Source organism: Nicotiana tabacum, chromosome 13 (genome assembly GCF_000715075.1).
Source record: "Nicotiana tabacum cultivar K326 chromosome 13, ASM71507v2, whole genome shotgun sequence".
NCBI classification, from domain to species: Eukaryota; Viridiplantae; Streptophyta; class Magnoliopsida; order Solanales; family Solanaceae; genus Nicotiana; species Nicotiana tabacum.
The window spans coordinates 132528360-132548956 of NC_134092.1; the positions used below are offsets into that span (position 1 = coordinate 132528360).

The 20597-nt window shown below is 36.0% G+C and overlaps 1 protein-coding gene and 1 long non-coding RNA gene across 2 annotated transcripts; one reads left to right on the forward strand and one right to left on the reverse strand.

The window, feature by feature from the left end:
* Positions 1-5673: 5673 nt before the first annotated feature.
* On the reverse strand, positions 5674-6630 carry LOC107782168 (uncharacterized). The gene has a single exon (XM_016603011.1). It carries the CDS (start codon positions 6628-6630, stop codon positions 5674-5676), a length of 957 nt encoding a protein of 318 aa, XP_016458497.1.
* A 10194-nt stretch (positions 6631-16824) lies between these two features.
* On the forward strand, positions 16825-19608 carry LOC107782166 (uncharacterized). Its single transcript, XR_012698202.1, has 2 exons — positions 16825-17052; positions 19116-19608. It is a non-coding gene; the product is annotated as an uncharacterized LOC107782166 (long non-coding RNA).
* The last annotated feature ends 989 nt before the right edge of the window (positions 19609-20597 follow it).

A 20597-nucleotide genomic window follows, 5' to 3' on the forward strand; every position in this document is an offset into this window, starting at 1 on the left:
GACGAATGTTTGATGCCTGTCAGGGATTTGGTGAGTATATCTGCGAGCTGGTTGTTTGTATGGACATAGTGTAGGGAGATCAATCCTTCAATGACCTTATCCTTTACAAAATGGCAGTCGATCTCTATGTTTTTTGTTCGTTCAAGAAACACTGGATTTTTGGCGATGTGCAGGGCTGCTTGATTGTCACAATATACTGGAATGGGAAGACTCAAGGGTACAGTTAGTTCCCCCAAAAGCTTAGACAACCAAACAAGCTCTGCAACTACCTTTCTTGCAGACCTATACTTTGCCTCTGCAGAGCTCAGTGACACAGTGGACTGTTTCTTCGATTTCCAACTAATTGGATTGTCTCCAAGTAATACAATATAACTGCTAACTGATTTTCTAGTCTCAGGGCAAGCTGCCCAATCTGAATCACAGAAATCTCTTAATCTATAATCTCCATTGTTCGACAAAAAAATCCCCATACCAGGGTCACTTTTCAAATATCCGAGTACATGCATGGCAACTTTGAGGTGAGAGACTCGAGGACTTTGCATGCACTGACTTAGATGTTGGACACTGTAGGTAATATCAAGTCGTGTGTTGGAGAGGAAGTTCAATTTTCCCACCAGCTTTCTGTATTGAGTGGGGTCTGTGAGTAGGGTACCTTCAGTGGCTTTCAACTTTGTTGAGGGATCAAGTGGAGAGGCCATGGGAGTGTAGTGTGAGAATTCAAACTCCTTTAAAAGATCATTTGTGAACTTTCTTTGTGTGACTATTGCTCCATCATGTTTGTACAGTATCTCCAGTCCTAGGAAATAGTGTAGTCTTCCCAGATCCTTTATTTTAAAAGTCTCATGTAGGAAAGACTTCAATGCCTTGATTTCTTCCAAATCTGTTCTTGTTAAGAGGACATCATCCACATTTACTACTACAAAAATAATTGATTTACCCTCCTTCTTGTAGAAAAGAGAATAGTCTAGCATAGAATGCACATATCCTTTAAAGCATAGGGCCTCTGTCAACTTAGCATACCACTGTCTACTTGCTTGCTTCAAACCATACAAGGATTTGTTTAGTTTACACACCAAATTCTGGTTTTCTACTAATAGCCCTGATGGTACTTGCATGTACACTTCTTCATTTAGGTCTCCATGTAGAAAAGTATTGTTCACATCAAGTTGAAAAACATCCCAATTCTTCTTTGCTGCAATACCAATTAATGCTCTCACAGTAGTCATCTTCACTACTGAAGAGAAAGTCTTAGTGTAGTCAATTCCCGCTTGTTGAGTGTAACTCTTGACAACTAGTCTAGCTTTAAATCTTTTAACACTTCCATCTGCCTTATGTTTGATTTTATATACCCATTTACATCATATTGCTTTCTTTCCTGCAGGTAGTGGGACAAGGTCCCAGGTATGATTAGAATAGAGGGCATCAAATTCTTGGTTCATGGCCTGTTGCCAAGTAGGTATAGCTGATGCCTCTTCATATGACTCAGGTTCACAATCAATAGAAAGCTTTTCAATCAAATGCTGACTGCTTCCACTTAGAGCACTTAAGGATATAAGTTGCAAGTAGGGTACATGTGTGTGAAAAGAAAAGGACTGTGAGGGTGAGCTATGATCAATTTATGTAGTTTGTTCTTTAGTGGTATTGTGAGTGGTATTGAGAGTGGGCACATTGCAAATGTAATCTTTCAAATAACTTGGAGGTTTTAGTGTTCTTTGGAGTCTATTGTGAGTTAGGATTATGGTCTGTTCTGATTGTATTGACCTTGGTGAATTATCTGAAACGGATTGTTGTTGATCCTGTGAGTGAAAACTAGGCTCAAGTGATGTGTTTGAGGTTCTATTTGAAGTGGGAGAACTTTGGTATCCTAGTGAACCAGATTCATGAGTGATAGGATTAATATCATTGCGAAATGAAAGTTCAGGTGACATTAGTTGTTGATGTGGACTCTCACTGTTACTGGTGACAGTAGGATTAGCAATGTCACGACCCATTTTCTGAACAAGTCGGGACCGGCACTCGATCATAAACATGACCGAGCGAACCATCTATGCTTATCAAATCTATTATAACTCCAAACTTTATATGCAACAAGGCAATACTCTAACCAAATACTTTTGATTAATTTATACATTTAAATAAATCAACTCCAAAACTTTATTCATAGTAACCAATGAAATACTGCCAAGTTATTATCAAAAACATCTGAATCTTAACCCAGCGACTATGTCTATGAAGCCTCTACTGATAAACTGACACTACTCAAGACATGAGATTTCCTGGACAGTTCTCTACGTAAACAAAGAAATCACTAAATAAATATGACTCTAAGGAATACTCTACGAATAATAGCGGAGCTCACCAATAGCACTGAAAGAGAAGGAAGTCCTAACCAGTAGCCTGCTCGCCTGCAAAATCGGTTCCTACGTTGTACCGTAGACCAATGTAGGTTCCCAAAAGAGAACGTCAGTACCATCCATTGTACTCAATGAGTCTCAACAACAGGGGGTGAAACTTTAATAACATATACATTACGAGCAAATGTTCTAAATGCATGTAAAACATAAAGCTTATAAGAATAATTCTAAATAATTGCATAATAGCAGTTTATGAATATTCTAAAAGAAATTCTTTTCTTTTTCTTTCTAATAAAAAAATACTTCAGTTTATACTTTGGGAGTTCCAACTATCCTGACTTAATTCTGTCTCAGTCACCGTGTGATTGGCACGGGTTCAATCCCAACCTGATCGAATAGGCCCAATCCACGAGGTGCCACTCGCTTCATGGTTCTCAGCGCTCATGTATCATACCTTAGCCTGGCTAAGTAAATTCTCAGCAACGAGACCCTCGGCTCGTGTGCTCCCTACTTTGGCACAAGTAGTTTCAGGAAGTCAACGCCTTGGTTAGGACCCTCAGCCTGGACGATGACCCCTTCTCAGAATAAAGGATACTCCCAAAAATCTTTTCTTTCTAAAACTTCTTCTTGTGACCTTTCAAGTCTAAATCTTTTCTTTATAGAACATCATGTACATGCTCATGTTGGTATCCTTAAATGTAAAGCATGACAGAAGAATGAAATAAACATGTAAAATTGTTTCTAGAAATTCTTGCTTCTTCATAAATTTTCAACATGAAAATAACATATAAGAATAACACAAAAATCTGAAAATTTACACACATATATCATAATAAATCATCTAAACTTTTGCTAGAACAATTCTATGTTAATAGGTACTCACTCGCTTCAATTAAGTAAATATAAGCTCTTTTAAGCAATTCATCAAACACATTGTATGCGTGCTTTTGTGAGTTAAACCACTTTAGTAAAGGGTTATATCAACTCACCTCAAAACTCCTTGAACCAATACGTAGACCCCAGTCCAATTGAAACCAGTCAAACAATTGATTCTACAACAACCAGTGCATTTTAATCAATTTTAAAGTACTACACCTAAATATGCAATATATTGTTGATACAGAGGAAGAAGAGAATTAACTACTCAATTCTTACCTAAAATTACTGTAGGATAATTGACAATAAGAAATTTTATATACCTGAGTTCAAGAATTAGTGATTCGCAATGAAACCAAGAATCTTTCGTGAGTATTTTGTGTTTCTTGGCAACAGAACGTGGGGTTCTGTTCCTTTTTTTTGTTCCTAAGGCTTATGCCTTTTTCCAGCCAAGAGCCCTTTATGGGCTTGGCTTGCACGCCCTTTTTCTTTTACTTTTTTTTGAGTTAATTAGCAACTAATGATACCTACTTTTAATAATTAATAATATTAAAATTATTAATATTTTTCTAATTGTATATCCAATTATTTAAGTGTGTGTGTATACATGCATACACAACATATATATATTTTCACTATAGGCAAGAAAAAAATAATAGTAATAATAATAATTTAGTTTTATAATTAGCGTGTCTCGAAACTTTTATAAATTTGAGGAGTGTTACAAGCAACATCAAAAATACTCATACTGGTTCCTATGTGAGGAGAAGGAAAACATAAATGTTCGTGTGCATGCAATGCAAATGGAAGATTGTTTCATGAAAAGTCACATCTCTAGATACATGAATCTTCCTTGTGGCTAGGCTAAGAACCTTATATCCATTTGATCCAAAAGGGTATCCTATAAAAAAATGTGGATTTGATCTTGGTTCAAATTTATCTTTGTGAGGTTTTAGGTTCATAGGAAAGCATAGACATCCAAAACTCTTAAAGTGTGAATAATTTGGTTTCTTCTTATATAGAACCTCAAAAGGACATTTCCCTTTGAGGGGTGAGGATAGCAATCTATTGATCAGGTAGGTAGAAGTTCGGATGCACTCTCCCCAGTATCTTATGGGGATTTTGGACTGATACAACAATGCTCTTGCAGTTTCAAGGAGGTACTTATGTTTTCTTTCGACTATACCATTCTATTGAGGGTTATAGGGACAAGTTTTCTGGTGTAAGATCCCTTTGGCTTGGAAAAACATAGTTGTTTCAGTGTTCACAAACTCCAGACCATTCTCAATTCTGATAGTTTTTATTGAGGTATTGAAATGGTTTTGTACCATTGCACAAAAGGCTTTTATGCCATATAGGGCATTGCTTTTACTAGTCAAGAGATGTGTTCAAGTACATCTGCTATAGTCATCAACTAGGGTGATGAAATATCTGTGATTGTCATGAGTTGATGCATGATAAGGGCCCCACATATCTATATGGAGGAGTTTAAATGCTTTGGTGGTGGAAGTGGTTCTTTTTGGGAATGGAGATTTATTCTGCCTAGCCATAGGACAGATAGAACATATAAAAGGTTGTTTGTTTGCAAAGGTTATATGTATGGAATTGATACCCTTCATCTTGATAAAAGGTACATGGCCTAGCCTGTTATGCCACAAGAGATCCACATGATTGTCACCAGGTCTATATGTACTACACACTGAATCTATTTTGTCAGAAGAAGTTCTATTGGAATCCAAAGGAACTTGTACACTTTTATTATCACAAACATGAAGAGGAATGGATGCACTAGGTGCAGAATCACAGAGATGGTGCTGACAATGTACATTATTGATACTATGACTACCTGAGGTGGATGCACTAGGTGCAGATCTGTGTGTGAGTGGTATGATAGAAGAACTGTTCTTTCTTGAATTTGAATAGTGAAGGTAGAGGCTGTCTCTGACTTTACTAATCTCCAGAGGCCTCCTCAGTGAAAGGCCATGTAGAAGGATACAAGAAAACTTAGTGAATATGATGATGCAATCAAGTTGAACTGCCAATGAGTGAACAGAGACAAGATTGAACTTGAAACTAGGTACATATAAGACTCTTTTTAGGGTAAATTGAGGACTGAGTATGACATCTCCAACTATTGTCACTCTTACTTTATATCCATTTGGCAAAGAAACTAGGAAAGGATAAACAAGAGTTTTGATGTAATTCAAAGAGGCTTTGTTATAAGTCATATGGTTAGTGGCTCCTGAGTCAAGGATCCAAGAATTAGCATTCTCTTTAATACTTTCATAAGACTGTGTATTTGGATCAACAGAAGTGTTACAAGCAGTCATACCTGCAAAGTTTACAACACCACCAGTCATGTTGATGTTTCTTGAGTTGTCTCCATTATTTTCACTCTTGAAGCTTTCCAATATGCTCAGCAGTTGTCCATATTGTTCCTTTGTTAGCTGCTGCATGGTTCTACCTTGCTCCTGAGAATTTCCCCTGTCAAAGCTGCTCCATTGTCAGTTGTGTCAAATATATTTGCTACCACTTTTCTTCCCCTATTACCATTATTGTACTTCATGTTTTGTGGATAAGCATAGATTCTGTAACGCTTGTCCTTGGTGTGCCCTGGTCTTTTGCAAAAATCATGGAATGGCCTAGGTCTATTTCCCATATAACCTCTTCCATAGCTATTGTTCCCACCAGAGGAATTACTCTTGTGTTGATTAAAATTGGTTTTAAAACTGTTATTTCCTGGGCCATTGGCATTCAGTGATGTAGACTCAATTACCAACTGTTGATTGTGTGGCCTAACTTCACTTTGCTTCTCTTCTTGTATGAGGGTAGAGAATGCTTGTGCAATGCTTGGAAGAGGATTCATCATCAGTATACTCCCTCTTACAACAATATATACCTCATTTAACCCCATCAAAAATTGTATTAGTCTTCTGTCTTGCTCAGCTTTCTGTATACTAGCCTTAGCACCACAGATGCATTGACAACTGCATTGTGCATGTGCATTTAATGCGTTTAATTCTTCCCATAGTTTCTTCATCTTAGTATAATAGCTTGTTATATCTACAGTTCCTTGACTTAGATCATTAATTTCTTTCTGGAGTTGATAGAGTTTTGCACCATTTGTTTGATTACACCTATCTTCTAATCCCTGCCACAACTCCTTTGCATCATTTACATATTGTAAACTGTCCGCTAAGTCTTTTGAAAGAGAATTCAGAATCCACGAAGTCACCATATCATCACATCGTTCCCACTGATCAAAAGTTGTATGTCCAATTACTGGTTTCTGACACTTCCCTATTATGAAGCCAACCTTATTCTTCACTGAGAGGGCTCTAAGTACACCTCTCTTCCATGATCTATATCCTGTGCCATCAAACGGTACATGAACTAACATAGAACCCACTTTCCGACGGATGCATGTATAGGGGACTTGAAGTATCTAAAGTGTCTTTGTTCGCAGTATCTCCAGCAATTACTTAAACTACAGATCTCGATTGATTTAAATCGTGAATCGAAGACAGGAAACGAGAATTCAACAGAAAAACTTCGAGAACACTTAAAGTTTCTATGATTTGTTGCAATCAAACGAGATCATAGCAAAAAATGCAATTTTGAACAGGATTTCACAAGAGAGAATAGTGAATGACAATTTCGAGAAAGACCTAAAACTTCAATTGTGAATTGAAGAGAAAACGAGACAGAAGATCGCAAGCTACCTCAGTAGATGAAGCCTTGCTCTGATACCATGACAAAATTGAACATTATCGAGGAGAGTGTTTGAGCTAGAGCTCATCTGCCATGGTTGTGTGTCATGAAGCTAAGAGAGAGAAAAGAGAAGGTTCGAGATCTTTTGGAATGAGAGTAAATATTCTCATTGAACTGAATTAGGAAATAGTAGTGCACCTATACATATATACAAACTACTCACTGACACTCGCTAACGAATGTAACTAACTACTTACAAAACTAGCACTAACAGCCTAACTAACTAACTGTAGACAATGTGGCTAATAGTTAAATAACTACATTCTAGTTCTAATCTTAACATTCCACTTGCTTCTTCATCTTTTATTGCACATGCTATGGACTTATACATATAGTTGCTTACTTCTATGCCCTCCTTTCGTCGAGAGTTCAACTTCTACGCCCTCCTTTCTTCGAGAGTTCAACTTCTACGCGCTTAATTTCATCTTTCAACTCTTGTAAAGCAGGCTTGCTAGATCGATCAGTGCTCGAGGTCTTGTTATCACTTAATTGATCAAATAGATGCTTCAAGCACAAGAGGTATTCAGCTTTTACTCCAGGAGCATCAGACAATGACTTGTCAGTAACAAACTACACAACAACAAAGATAAAACCATAAGACAGAATATACATCGTACAGATTTCGTCAACTAAAAGTAAAAACACTTGATGAGATTCCAAAATAGTTCAACAGTAAATCAGAAAAGGCTCATGCCCCTTACCGATGTCATATTTAGATGTAGAGTAACTGGGAATAGATTTGCCCGTAAGTTCAAATAAAAAGTCTTACTTTTGCATATTTCAAAATCTTGATTGTGGGAACCAGCTTGAGCAGAGTAATTACAATTTTGTAGTTTCTAAATATATGTTCTTCCTTTTTTTTTAAAAAAAAAACATTATACGCCCAAAAAACAAACTATGTCATGGTTTGCACAAATAAGAATTGAAATATATGCTGCCTCAATCCTCTAAGATGCTATTGTGCTATATTGCGCAGACTCTCCAAAACAGCTGCCGCACCCGTATCGGATCCTCCAAAAATACATTGTTTTTTGAGGATCCGACACACACCCATCGATATTTTCGGAGAGTCCGAGGAACATAGCTATTATGACATCTAATTTTCCTGTTAGAGAGCCTGGACAGGTCTGAAGTCCTTGTACTTTACTTTCTCTGTCCTAAAACACTAATATACAGAACCTGTAAATTTATCATTAAAAGCACACTAGCTATTACCTCAACAATATCCAGAAAGGACATAGCTTTGCCTATCATAGCATGACACATAATTGATAACCAAACATTTGACATCCAAAGGAGAATTTGACTATATCTAGAGATAGAAACAGAAGTTCCTCAACTATACTATATATCCTTGGGATTTTATAATTGGTGTATTCTAAGCTTCCATGTGGTGCAAGAACCAAGAAGAAAAGGTAACAACCAGTAAAGCCACAAGATCAAGATAACAAAGTTCAAATGCTGATCATTGACTAATATGCATAAATGAATTGACTAAACTAAACTTGTAATATAAAACTAAACTGCTCATACCTCCTTATATGCAGAAATGCATTGACGAAGAGCACTTTCAGCCTCAGAGCTATAAGGGTCCTGGTTCAGTTAGAAGGTGCAGTCCAAAATCAGTGTCATAATGTTTGAAACATCCCAGAGAAACTGATAGGATTGTTAATGAAAGACAAACCCATAAAATTTATATCCAAATGTTGCAAAACCAAATGTTGAACCCATAAAATTTATATCGTGGATTCACCTCTTCGTCACAGTGCACCCATCTTCTCAAAATTTTAGATCTGCCTTCGATTACTCCTAATAGAAAGTAAATAGTAGGATTTTTTTGTGAAGCTTCTTCTTAATGCTCTACATTAGTTGATTATTATTATTATTATTATTATTATTATTATTATTATTATTATTATTATTATTATTATTATTATTATTATTATTATTATTATTATTATTATTATCATTGTAATAGAAGGAAGTAGGAAATTCCTTCAAAGACCAACCACCCTCCCTGCACCAAATTCCACTGTAAACACAAGGGACAACTGAAAGTACAAGCAGATATATGAAGCTACAAAGAAAACGAAGGGTAATATCCCAGTAATTTTCTTTGTCAACAGTTGTACTAATCAAAAGCAGTACTATGGTCTTATTTTTCTTTGCGCGGATAGGAAGTGACAACAAATGTAGGTCCATAAATGAGAAGGGATGTTACTTTCCTCAAAAACTTTATAAAGATCTGTTCGCAAGACACGCAAAGCCGCTGAAAAATGTGAAGAACATGGTCTTTGCATGTACTGACTTAAACACAAGACAGCGAAACAAAGGTCTGGTCTTGTGTTCATAAGGTAGTTCAATTTACCAGCTAAATGTCGATAAATAATTGGATCCTCTAATGGTGTACCTTGGTCTGCCTGTAATTTGCAGTATGGATCCAAAGGAGAAGATACTGCTGCTCTTGAGCAATCAAACTCCTGCAGCAATTCTGAGGTAAATTGTCTCTGACTGATGATGAAATTAAAATTTCCATCCCCAAAAAGTAGTGTATATCACCTAAATGCTTGACTTTGAATTCTGTATTGAGAAACGTGCAAATGTGATCAATTTCCTTTGTGTCATTACCTGTAAATAGTATATCATCTACATAAACAGCTAAAATGGAAAATAGGCCATCTTTCTGTTTATAGAACATGGAATAGTCATTGAGAGAACCGGAGTAGCCTTTGAAACTCAGAGCTCCGGCAAGCCTAGAATACCATTGTCGTGATGCTTGCTTCAAATCATAGAGAGACTTCCTTAATAAACAGACTTGATTAGGCTTAGGGGGAAGAAGTCCCGCAGGAAATCTCATGTACACTTCTTCCTGTAAGTCCCCATGTAAGAAAGCATTGTTAACATCTAATTGAGAGACTTTCCAACCTTTCTTTACTACCATTGTTAAAAGACATCGAATGGTAGTCATTTTCACCATTGATGAAAATGTTTCAAAATAGTCTATGCCTTCCCTTTGAATGTCCCCCCTCACTACTAACCTTGCTTTTAATCTCTCCACTGTTCCATCAGAATTGTGTTTCACTTTATATACCTAATTGCAAGGCAAGGCTCTCTTTCCCCGTGGCAAGTCCACAATGTCCCAAGTGTGGTTAAGCTCAAGTGCCTTAATTTCTGCTTCCATAGCTTTCCTCCAACCTGGATGTGTAGATGCTTGAGCATAACTATTTGGTTCTGAAATATTAGACAGTGTTTGAAGAACCTTTTGGTTGTTGAGTGAAAGAGCATAAAAAAAAAACACACTAGGCTTGAAAGGTTGAATGAAACAAGAAGAGGTAAGGTCAGGAAGAATGATAGTGTTGCAGACGTAGTCATTCAAATATGTAGGCTTCTGAGTGATCCTTTCTGACTTTCTGATTGGAGGAGGTGGAATGGGAATAGGACTCTTAGACAAACTTGGAACTGTAGAATGAAAAAGAGATTGTCTATCAGTAGAGAATGGAATAACACTAGTGTGTGAATTGGTTCTAGGCATAGTGATAGGAGTAGCAGGGGAGTCTGAGTGATTTGTGTTGGGTGGCTGAGTGAAAGTAGTACGTGGTTCTGTTGTGAAATCAACATGCGCATTTCCTGTTGAGTCTGCTTGGGCTGCAGGGGGCAGGATAGAAAGGAAAATCAGATGGTGAGACTGATGTGATGAAAGGAAAACAATGCTCATGAAACTTGACATCTTTGGAAATAAAAACTTTCCTGTTGTTCATATCCAAAACTTTGTACCCTTTTTGATTGTGAGGGTAACCTAGAAACACACAACTCTTAGCTCTTGGTTCAAACTTCCCTCTAGTTTGAGCTAGAGTGGAGGCATAACATAAGCATCCAAAAGATCTTAGACAATCATACTTGGGTGGCTTCTTAAACAGTACTTAATATGGTGTCTTCCCTTTCAGAACTTTTGAAGGAAATCTATTTATTAGATATGTGGTAGTCAATATACATTCTCCCCAATATTGAATAGGGACCCTTGATTGAAATAATAAGCCCCTTGCAATTTTCAAAAGATGTCTATGTTTCCTCTCCAGAACACCATTTTATTGTGGAGTAGCTACACAAGATGTTTCATATTGTATACCTTGTGAATGCAGAAATATAGATTCCTGTGTCCCCTTTCCCAATTCCAAAGCATTGTCAGATCTTAGCTTATTCACCTTCTTGTTAAATTGTCTTTCCATCATAGTAAGAAGACACTTCAAAACTGAAAATGTATTACTTTTAGTACTCAAGATAAAGGTCCAGGTTGCTCTACTGAAATCATCAACTATGGTTAGGAAGTACTTGTATCCATTGTATGTACTAGTCTTAAAAGGTCCCCAAATATCTATATGAATAAGATTAAATATGCTTGAAGATCTGATTTGACTAATTGGGAAAGGTAGCTTAGTTTGCCTGGCTTGAGGACATACATCACATAATCAAAATTTGAAGGAAAATGAATGAAACTGAGATTTTTCACAGCTGCAAAGGGCAAATGCCCCAATCTGACATTCCATTCTCTTACATTAGATATAGCATTAGCAAACACAGGTGCTCAAAAAGGAACACTAGTAGAAAACAAACTGGAATTACTTCCCTTTGAAATTGAAACTACATTTTGTTTGAACAAGATCCCAGACTCTAAACTACTAGGCTGGAGTAGGTATAGACCATCCCTCACTTCACCAAAAGCTTGTCCCCTCCTCATTAAAGGGACCTGCAACAGACATTTGTTGGAAGTCAGATTGATAAAACAACTGAATTGGCTACATAACTTATGGACTGATAATAAGTTATATTTGAAAGAAGGGACATATAGAACCCTTTCCAGAATCATATCTGGTTGTATGCTTACCCTTCCTATATGTGTAACAAACAATTGAAATGAGTTAGGCAAACTTATGTGCAAAGGTATAGGAAATGGACAGAGTTCTAAGAAAGATTTTGAGTCAAAACACATGTGCTCAGAGGCACCTGAGTCAATAATCCAGGTGTTAGTTTTAAAAATAGCTAGGCATGTTCCAGAGTATTTAAGAATGGTACCAGCTACTGAATTAGCATTGATCTCTATTCCTTCATTTCCTCCATTTACAATCTGCACTTGTTTGATTATGTTTACTAAGTCAGAGACTTGTTCCTTGCTGAAAAAATGATTCTGATTGCTTGAATTTCCTTTAGTGCATCTATTTGTTTGTCCATCAGTTTATGTTGCTGGAACCAGTGCATTGGCCTTCACTGCTCCTTGAGAGAAGTGTGACTTGGTAAATTAAAAGTCATCTGGAAACCCATTGAGCCTGTAGTAGTCTGCCCTGGCATGGCCTGTCCTCATGCAGTGAGAACAGGTAACATTTGGGTTGTACCTAGTCTTCTTTGCCTTGAATTTTTGTTGTGTGTTCCCTTGCTTCTGCTTTGGATTCCAAGTTCTTTGGATCTGATTGTTTCTCTATGGGGTTTTGTTCTGTATTCCCACCATGAATGATGCAACATCAATGGGCTATGAAGGATTCATGTATAATTCCCTTTGGCTCTCATCCTACAACAGTAGAGAATAGGATTGATCAATGCCTGGGAGTGGACTCATCAAAAGTATGTTTCCTCTTGCTTGAGCATAAACATCATTCAATCCCATAAGGAATTGAATAACTCTTTGATCTTCCATGAACTTTGCAATTTTCTTCTTTCCATCAAATGTACAATCACAAGTGCATCCCAGATGTGAGTTGAGAGAATCCAACTCATCCCACAGTCTTTGTAGAGTTGTAAAATAGCCTGCTATGCTGCTATTTCCTTGGGCTAACTTTGAGATCTCCTTCTGTAGGTGATAGAGCTTTGCTCCACTCGATTGGCCAAACCTGTGCTCGAGGCTGCTTCAGAGATCTTTTGTAGTTCTAGAATAAATCACACTATCTCCTATCTCCTTGGTCAGTGAATTCGGCAACCAAGAGGTCACCATGTCGTTGCACCTGCTCCATTGTGAGTGTTCTGCAGCATTCAAAGCTGGTTCACCACAAGTTCCATTGATAAAACCAAGCTTGTTCTTGTCTGAAATCGCAATTAGTACAGATCTTCTCCAGCCTAGAAAACCTCTTCCGTCAAATGGTGATCTAACTAGAGACATCCCTGGAGCATCAGAAGAATGTAGATAGTAAGGGTGATTGGAATCAGGGGTGCTCCCACTGCTGGTGGATCCAGTGGCAGTGAGAGTAGGTGTTGCTTCTGTTCCTATCGTTGCTGAAGAACAGATGTGAAGATGAGAAGAGTAATGATTGAATTTTGAGAGAAAATTATGATAGATCGAGCTACTGATGCTCCGATACCATGAAAGAAAGATAGAGTGATTTGTGAAATTTTTCTCTGATTGTATTCACTGTACACAGCCCTATTTATACAAGTATTTTTGTATCTAAGATAAATGAAAAAATGAAACAATATTCCTATACACTTGTACTATTCTTATTGCTTACATGTATAACCTCCTAACAAATTTTTATTCTCCTACATGTGCTCATCATGTGTAGGAAGCTTCTATTATTTACCAACTCAGCAAAAACAAACGGTTGAGATCTATTCTTGATCAATTCATCTTGTGTTGTGTGATGCTGACACGTGTAGGAATTCACCTACACATTTAGAGACATAAGGGTGAGGACATTACATAGTAGTGTCCGAAGTCTCTAAATCGAACCCAGGCTTCCACACTTCGACTTCTTCGCCCTTTCTTCTTCTTCTTCTTCATTCCTTTTCTATAAATCATTCTTCTTCTGTGAATTAATGAGCTTTTCATCTTCAACACTTCTGATATCTTCAGGTCTTATCAGCAGAAACCTTCTCCGATTGACAAAACGTTTCGCTACTAATACATACAAAAACCAGCTTTCAAGGTCTCATCGCTTTGGTGAATCACTTGAGCCCTAATACACCCTCGGTGCCATGGCCTTGGATTAATTATCAGTTACATAAATTGTTTAAGAAATAAATCTCTAGCAAATATACGTATGAAACGGGTTTGGATATTTGTCTCACATTCAAAGGTCCTACAAATACCGCACCCGTAAATTTGAAATACCTTCCACCTTAGAATTACTTCATTTAAAAATTAAGTGGAATACTGACATTTTAGTCGATGCAAGAGACAAATCCAGAATTTTAAGTTTATGGGTTTCCTACAGAAATTTCAAGTTAATATGCAATAATAATTGGATTAACGGACTGAGTTCCAAGCTAGATATTCTTATACATTTAATGAATTTTTTTAATACAAATACCGAATCTAGGCAAAAGTTACTGAAACCCATCACTAATGCACTGGATCCGCTTGTCGGTCATGTTGATATGGGACCTTAAATAATAAGTTTGAAATGATGGAAAATAATAAGTTTCTTCATTTCTTCACTTCAATTTAAATTTAAATTAAATCTATATATATATATATATATTAAAGCAAGAAAGTTACCATATATAATTGACATTATGGTTAAGCCAAGTGGCAAGCTAATAAATGTCAATAGTATATGATAACTTTATTCTATATTTGACTATTTTAGTTAAATACAAATATAATATAATATAATATAATATAATATAATATAATATAATATAATATAATATAAAATATATAAGGTAATGTATATACATAACATATAATATATACTACAAGAAAATATATAAGGCTAGAGAGTTGGAGACATGCTCTTGAGTCTAAAGGTTTCAAGTTGAGCAGGACGAAGACGGAATACCTCGAGTGCAAATTTGGAGTTGAGCCGACGGAAGCGGGAGTTGAAGTGAGGCTTGACTCTCAAGTCATTCCCAAAAGGGGTAGTTTCAAGTACCTTGGATCGGTTATTCAGGGGATCGGGGAGATTGACGAGGATGTCACACACCGTATAGGGGTGGGGTGGATGAAGTGGAGGTTAGCGTCGGGAGTCTTGTGTGATAAAAAAGTGCCACCGTTACTAAAAGGTAAGTTTTATAGAGCAGTGGTTAGGCCTGCCATGTTATATGGAACTGAGTGTTGGCCGGTAAAGAACTCACACATCTAGAAGATGAAAGTAGCGGAGATGAGGATGTTGAGGTGGATGTGCGGGCATACAAGAATGGATAAGATTAGGAATGAAGATATTCGAGAGAAGGTGGGCGTGGCCCCCATAGAGGACAAGATGCGGGAAGCAAGACTCAGATGGTTCGGGCACATTCAGAGGAGGAGCACTGATGCACCGGTGAGGAGGTGTGAGCGACTGGCTGTAGTGGACACGCGGAGAGGTAGAGGACGACCTAAGAAGTATTGGGGAGAGGTGATCAGACAGGACATGGCGCGACTTCGGATTACTGAGGACATGGCCCTTAACAGGGAATTATGGAGGTCGAGTATTAAGGTTGTAGGTTAGGGGAGAGTTGTAAATATTTCTACATCACAATAGAGTGAGACTAGCCAGTTAGGAGTTAGACTAAGAATGTCATTGGTCATCTATTGATGCAGGGCTTTACCTGCTAGTCTTACTATACCAGTCATCTTTTTCGTATGTCGTAATCTGTATTTCATATCTATTGTATTGCTATTATTGTATTGCTGTTATTTTATTATGCATTTTTATGGTACTAATATATCGGCTTCTGTTGCTTTTTGAGTCGAGGGTCTCCTGGAAACAGCCTCTCTACCCTTCGGGGTAGGGGTAAGGTCTGCGTACATATTACCCTCCCCAGACCCCACGTGTGGGATTATACTGGGTTGTTGTTGTTGTTGTTGTTGTTGTTGTTGTTGTTGTTGTTGTTGTTGTTGTTGCTTTAACTAAATTTAGCTACATGTTAATATAATATAATATAATATAATATAATATAATATAAATTGAAATCTATATATCTATATATATATTAAAGCAAGAAAGTTACCATATATAATTGACATTATGGTTAAGCCAAGTGGCAAGCTAATAAATATCAATAGTATATGGTAACTTTATTCTATATTTGACTATTTTAGTTAAATACAAATATAATATATATATACGGAATTTGAATTAAAATATAATTTTGAATTTATAGATAAGTTATCATGTTAAAGATAATTTTGAATTTATAGATAAAGTTCTAAAATTCGAATTTAAATTAAAAATAAAATTTATCTTTTTTTATCATGTTATCATACTTAATTCGGTTAATGATCATATGCAATCATGTTAGGAACTTTTGTTATTTTTTCTAATTATTTAAATACTACTTCGCCTCTAGCAAAAAGAAACTACTTCATATAACTATAAAACCCTTTCACATTTAAAATCCTATAAGTATAGTTCTTTGAAACACTGTAGCTAGATTTGTATAAAATAAAATTCTTTTAAAACAAATGCAATATATAGGGTACACGTCTATGTTTATCTAAATAACAAAAAAGAGTTTACAAAACCTAATAAAAGTTTACTTACTTATATAATAAAGTAAACATACATGTTGGAGAAAGAAACATCACAAAATCAGTCAATATTAAAAAAAAAGTTGTTTCTTTTTTCTTCTTGAAGGATATTTGTTTGAAGAGTCAATTTGCATAAATGGACATAAAACAAATAATAAAACTTTAATCACTACTAGAAAAACATCAATTTGTGACCGAATTTTCTGACTGAAAATGAAGCAGTCGCTAATGGGACTACTTTTGCAACCGCAGTAGTCGGAAAATGATTGAATTTTTATTACTTATTTTTAAAAAAGAAAATTGACTATTATTCTGACAAAGGCAGCGGGAAAACAGGGCGGCAACTTCCCACCTTCACTTTTGCAACTGATTCGGTCGGACATTAAAAAATCAAAAATTTATGTTGACCCTCTAAGCAACTGCGTCGGTCGCAAAATTAAAATTAAAATGATAAAAGAATGTTAAGCGGGTTTGAGACTACAGTAGTCACTAACCTTAATCTAATATTTCACGCACAAACCCTATTTCCCCAATTTCCTCTTTCTCTCTCACTCTATCTGCTCGACCGATAACCCCTCTCTCTGCTCGACCGATCCCTATTTTCCCATTTTTTTGAAGGTAAATCACTAATCACTCAGCTCTCTCTCTTTCTTCTCGTACAGGTAAGTTCTTTTTCCCTTTTCTGTTTAATTTTTCCATCTTACTGCTTGTTCATCTGAAATTGGAGGATCATAATCGGTCGGCACTTAGCAATATTAATCTCCCCACTGAACGCATCCTGAATATGTATATAGTCTCAAATTTGGCCTCGTTTTGAACTAGATTCTCTAATCTCCTCATTGTAATGATTCACTTAGTTCGTTTACTTGACACTAATTTTAATTTTTTCCCAAAGGGGATGTGGCGACAAAGAAGAAGGTTCCTTCACATAGATGATAGTGCTTTCATTTCACTTTTTAAAAGGATTTATGCTGTCGATACAAGCTTTATAGTGGTTGGATTTCCATTTCCCTTGAACATTTTGTAAGAAGATTCAAACATGCTCTTAAAGATATATATATATATATATATATATATATATATATATATATATATATATCACCAACAAGGTTTCCAGTTGACTATAGCCGCCACCGGTAAACCCAGTGACATTCAGAATGTGTTCCCGGCGGAACCTCCTCGTCCTGTACATTATTTTGTAACTAAGGGTTGTTTCCATGATAAGCATATGTTTAAGTAGATTTATATTTGTTTAAGTAGATTTAGACTAAGGTTTGTTAAAAAAGAACCTTAAAGAACTGAATACCGAATAGTATATCTCTTTTAAATGGGACAATGGAGCTCTATCTTAGATTTGCTCCCACAATTGCCTGATACTTCGTTTTATCAACTACAAGTATGTTTTTGTATGCATTTGGTCCAATATTTGGATAGGTTAGTATTTTGTAGATTGAATTGGTATGGAGCAACTTCTTTTTGATAGTGCTAATCACTTTGCGTGTAGTTTATGTCAGAATAAATTTTTCTTTTTTAATCAGTGATGAGATGAAGATAAAACAAAGTAACTTTTCATTTAATATTTAAAAGAATTTCCCTGCTTTCTAAGCAAGTCAAGGGGGCTACATTGCAACTCTGTTGTTGTTATCATAAGATCACAATTTCAGGACTACATTGAAAATGTGCCGTTAGCATAAGATCTCGATTTCAGTTGTGAGGTGTCATTATGTATCATATAAGTAGGCTTGCAGAAAATATCTTATTTGATATATGCAGGTATACCTGCATTTACTGTTCTATCAAGGTATCAAATGTGATCTAACATTGTTTGTAGGGTAAAAAAGAGTCATTAGTAGTGGTCACTCAGCTTTATGAACTAGCTATTTCAAGCTAGTTGGTTGAGCTATTCTGGATACATAAGTGTGTAATATTATTGAGAAAATTAGGTTGGACGAAATGCTATCATGAGTTGTTCTCTTGGGTTCTCTCGTTTTTGGCTGTTGACTTATACTTCTTTGCTCATTAGTTTTGAACTTAATTTGGTGAAAAAAAATCTCCTGATTTCAGTCTGTTTGCTGTCAAAAAGTTCAGCTCTGACCTGCTTTTGCCCATATATTTTTCCCTCTTTCTTTGACAAGTAGCTGTAAGATGAGTTAAAATCTTTGGAATTTTGTTAAGCTTCATTTTGTTTGGTCCATGCAGATTCTGCTTTTTTAGGTGCAGTTGTTTCAAGTTATAATGTGATGGATGTTTTGACATTCAATATCGTCATTGCTCTTTTACCAGTACATGTTTGTTTTACAGATCAGAAACTGTTGAGACTTTATCATTTAATGGCTGCAGTTAAATAAAACTCATATCAAGCCATAAATTGCTCTAATGGATCTGTTTTGCTGAGCAATTGATGTTTAAAATGTTACTTGGAGGTGATGCCTCTGGTCGATGCTCATTCCATTTCATTGTTGTTGCCATTCTGACGTTGATGCTGTGTGTTTGTTTTATTGTTGTATGTGCTAATTCTAAGATTTTGAGAATAATTTGCTTTCAAACAGGGATGCCAGAGATTTTGATGACAAACATACTAGTAGCTTAGTGAATTTTTCTGTGGACTTGTATATACCTTTTTCCTTCCTCTATTTACTTCATTTTACACCTAAGATTTGGTTGTGTCATGTTAATTTCAGGAAGCCTATCAGCAACTTTTTGAGGAATGGCGTCAAACCGATTCCGAAGATGGTAGCTCAACCCAAGTATCACTCAATGATGTAGCTTCAATATGGTCGCAGGTGGTTGGTGGCGCAAATAAAGGTAGAACCTACGGTCTTGGATCACAATATTCCGTAGGTCGTTCTACGACATTGTTGTCTGGTGATGCGAGTTATTCGCAAGATCACGAAGAGGTGGAAGCATTACGAAAAGAAGTTAAAGAGTTGAAGGAGGAACGGAAAGAAGATCGCGCAAATTTTAACAAATTGCAAAGTCTAGTGGAGAAATTTATGAGCGGACGTCCATTTGGTCCTTTGAATGGCGAGGATGGTGGGGATAATGAGTTTTAGTTTGTTATGGTTATGATGTTTGAGACATTATTATTTGTTGTAGTTGGATGTTTAGACTTGGTAATGTTTACACTTGACTATGATTATAATATTTTAGACTAGATTGAATGGTGCTAGAATATTTAACTCTTTTTGGATCTTTTAGTTACAAAATTTATGTTTGGCATTTTATGGATTTGACTAGGTGCAATGGTGGATTGATTGGTTGAAATGGCGGATTGATTGGTTAGCATTGTGGAATAATTGGTTGGCATGGTGGATTAATTGGTTGTTGTATATTTGAATTGGCAGGTGGTACTGCTTTAAAAAAGCTGGAATTTGACAAAAAATTTCTAGTTTTCCGACCATAGTAGTTGCAAAATGCATCAAAATTATCTAAATTCAGGAACATCTTCGACTAGTGTAGTCGGAAACATAAATAAATAAATCATTTTAAATTAGATTTGCGACCATAGTAGTCGCAAATATAAATAAACAAATAAATATTTTTAAATTAGATCTGCGACCACAATAGTGGGAAACTCAAATAAAATTACATAATAATTATAATTATGTATACCGTTTGTGACTGAAGTAGTGACAAAGTTAATATCAAATTAAAATTTAATTTAAATTGTTTGCGACTGCGTCAGTCGAAAATTTACCATATTTATTAGTCATTTTTCTATTTTGACTTTCCGGCCGCTGTAGTCGCAAATTATGGACGGATTCGGTCACAAAACATTTCACCAGCTATTTTGCGACTACGACTTTTTGGTCTGAATGTAGTCAGAAATTAGCATTTTCTGACCACTTTCTGACCCTTTTTGTAGTCGCAAAATAGCCATTTTCTAGTAGTGTTTGGATATACAATTGCTATCATTAATTTCAATTTAGCACATTCAAGGAATTGAAGGGTATAAGCTGAAACCCCTCCATTTAGCTGCAGTCAAGCCAAAATTACAAGGGTATAATATTTTTTTCGTTGAAGAATATTAGTTTTGAATCATTAGATTATGTGAAAGGTTTTTTTTTTCAAACTTAACAAGAGATAAATTGGTTTCTAATTGATAGTTTTTATAGCGATTTTTAAGTGTAACAAAAAGTACATATAAAGAAAAATTGTTATGA

Coding starts and splice junctions, on each gene's coding strand:
- LOC107782168 (XM_016603011.1), bottom strand. CDS start 6,630: ATGTTAGTTCATGTACCGTTTGATGGCACAGGATATAGATCATGGAAG.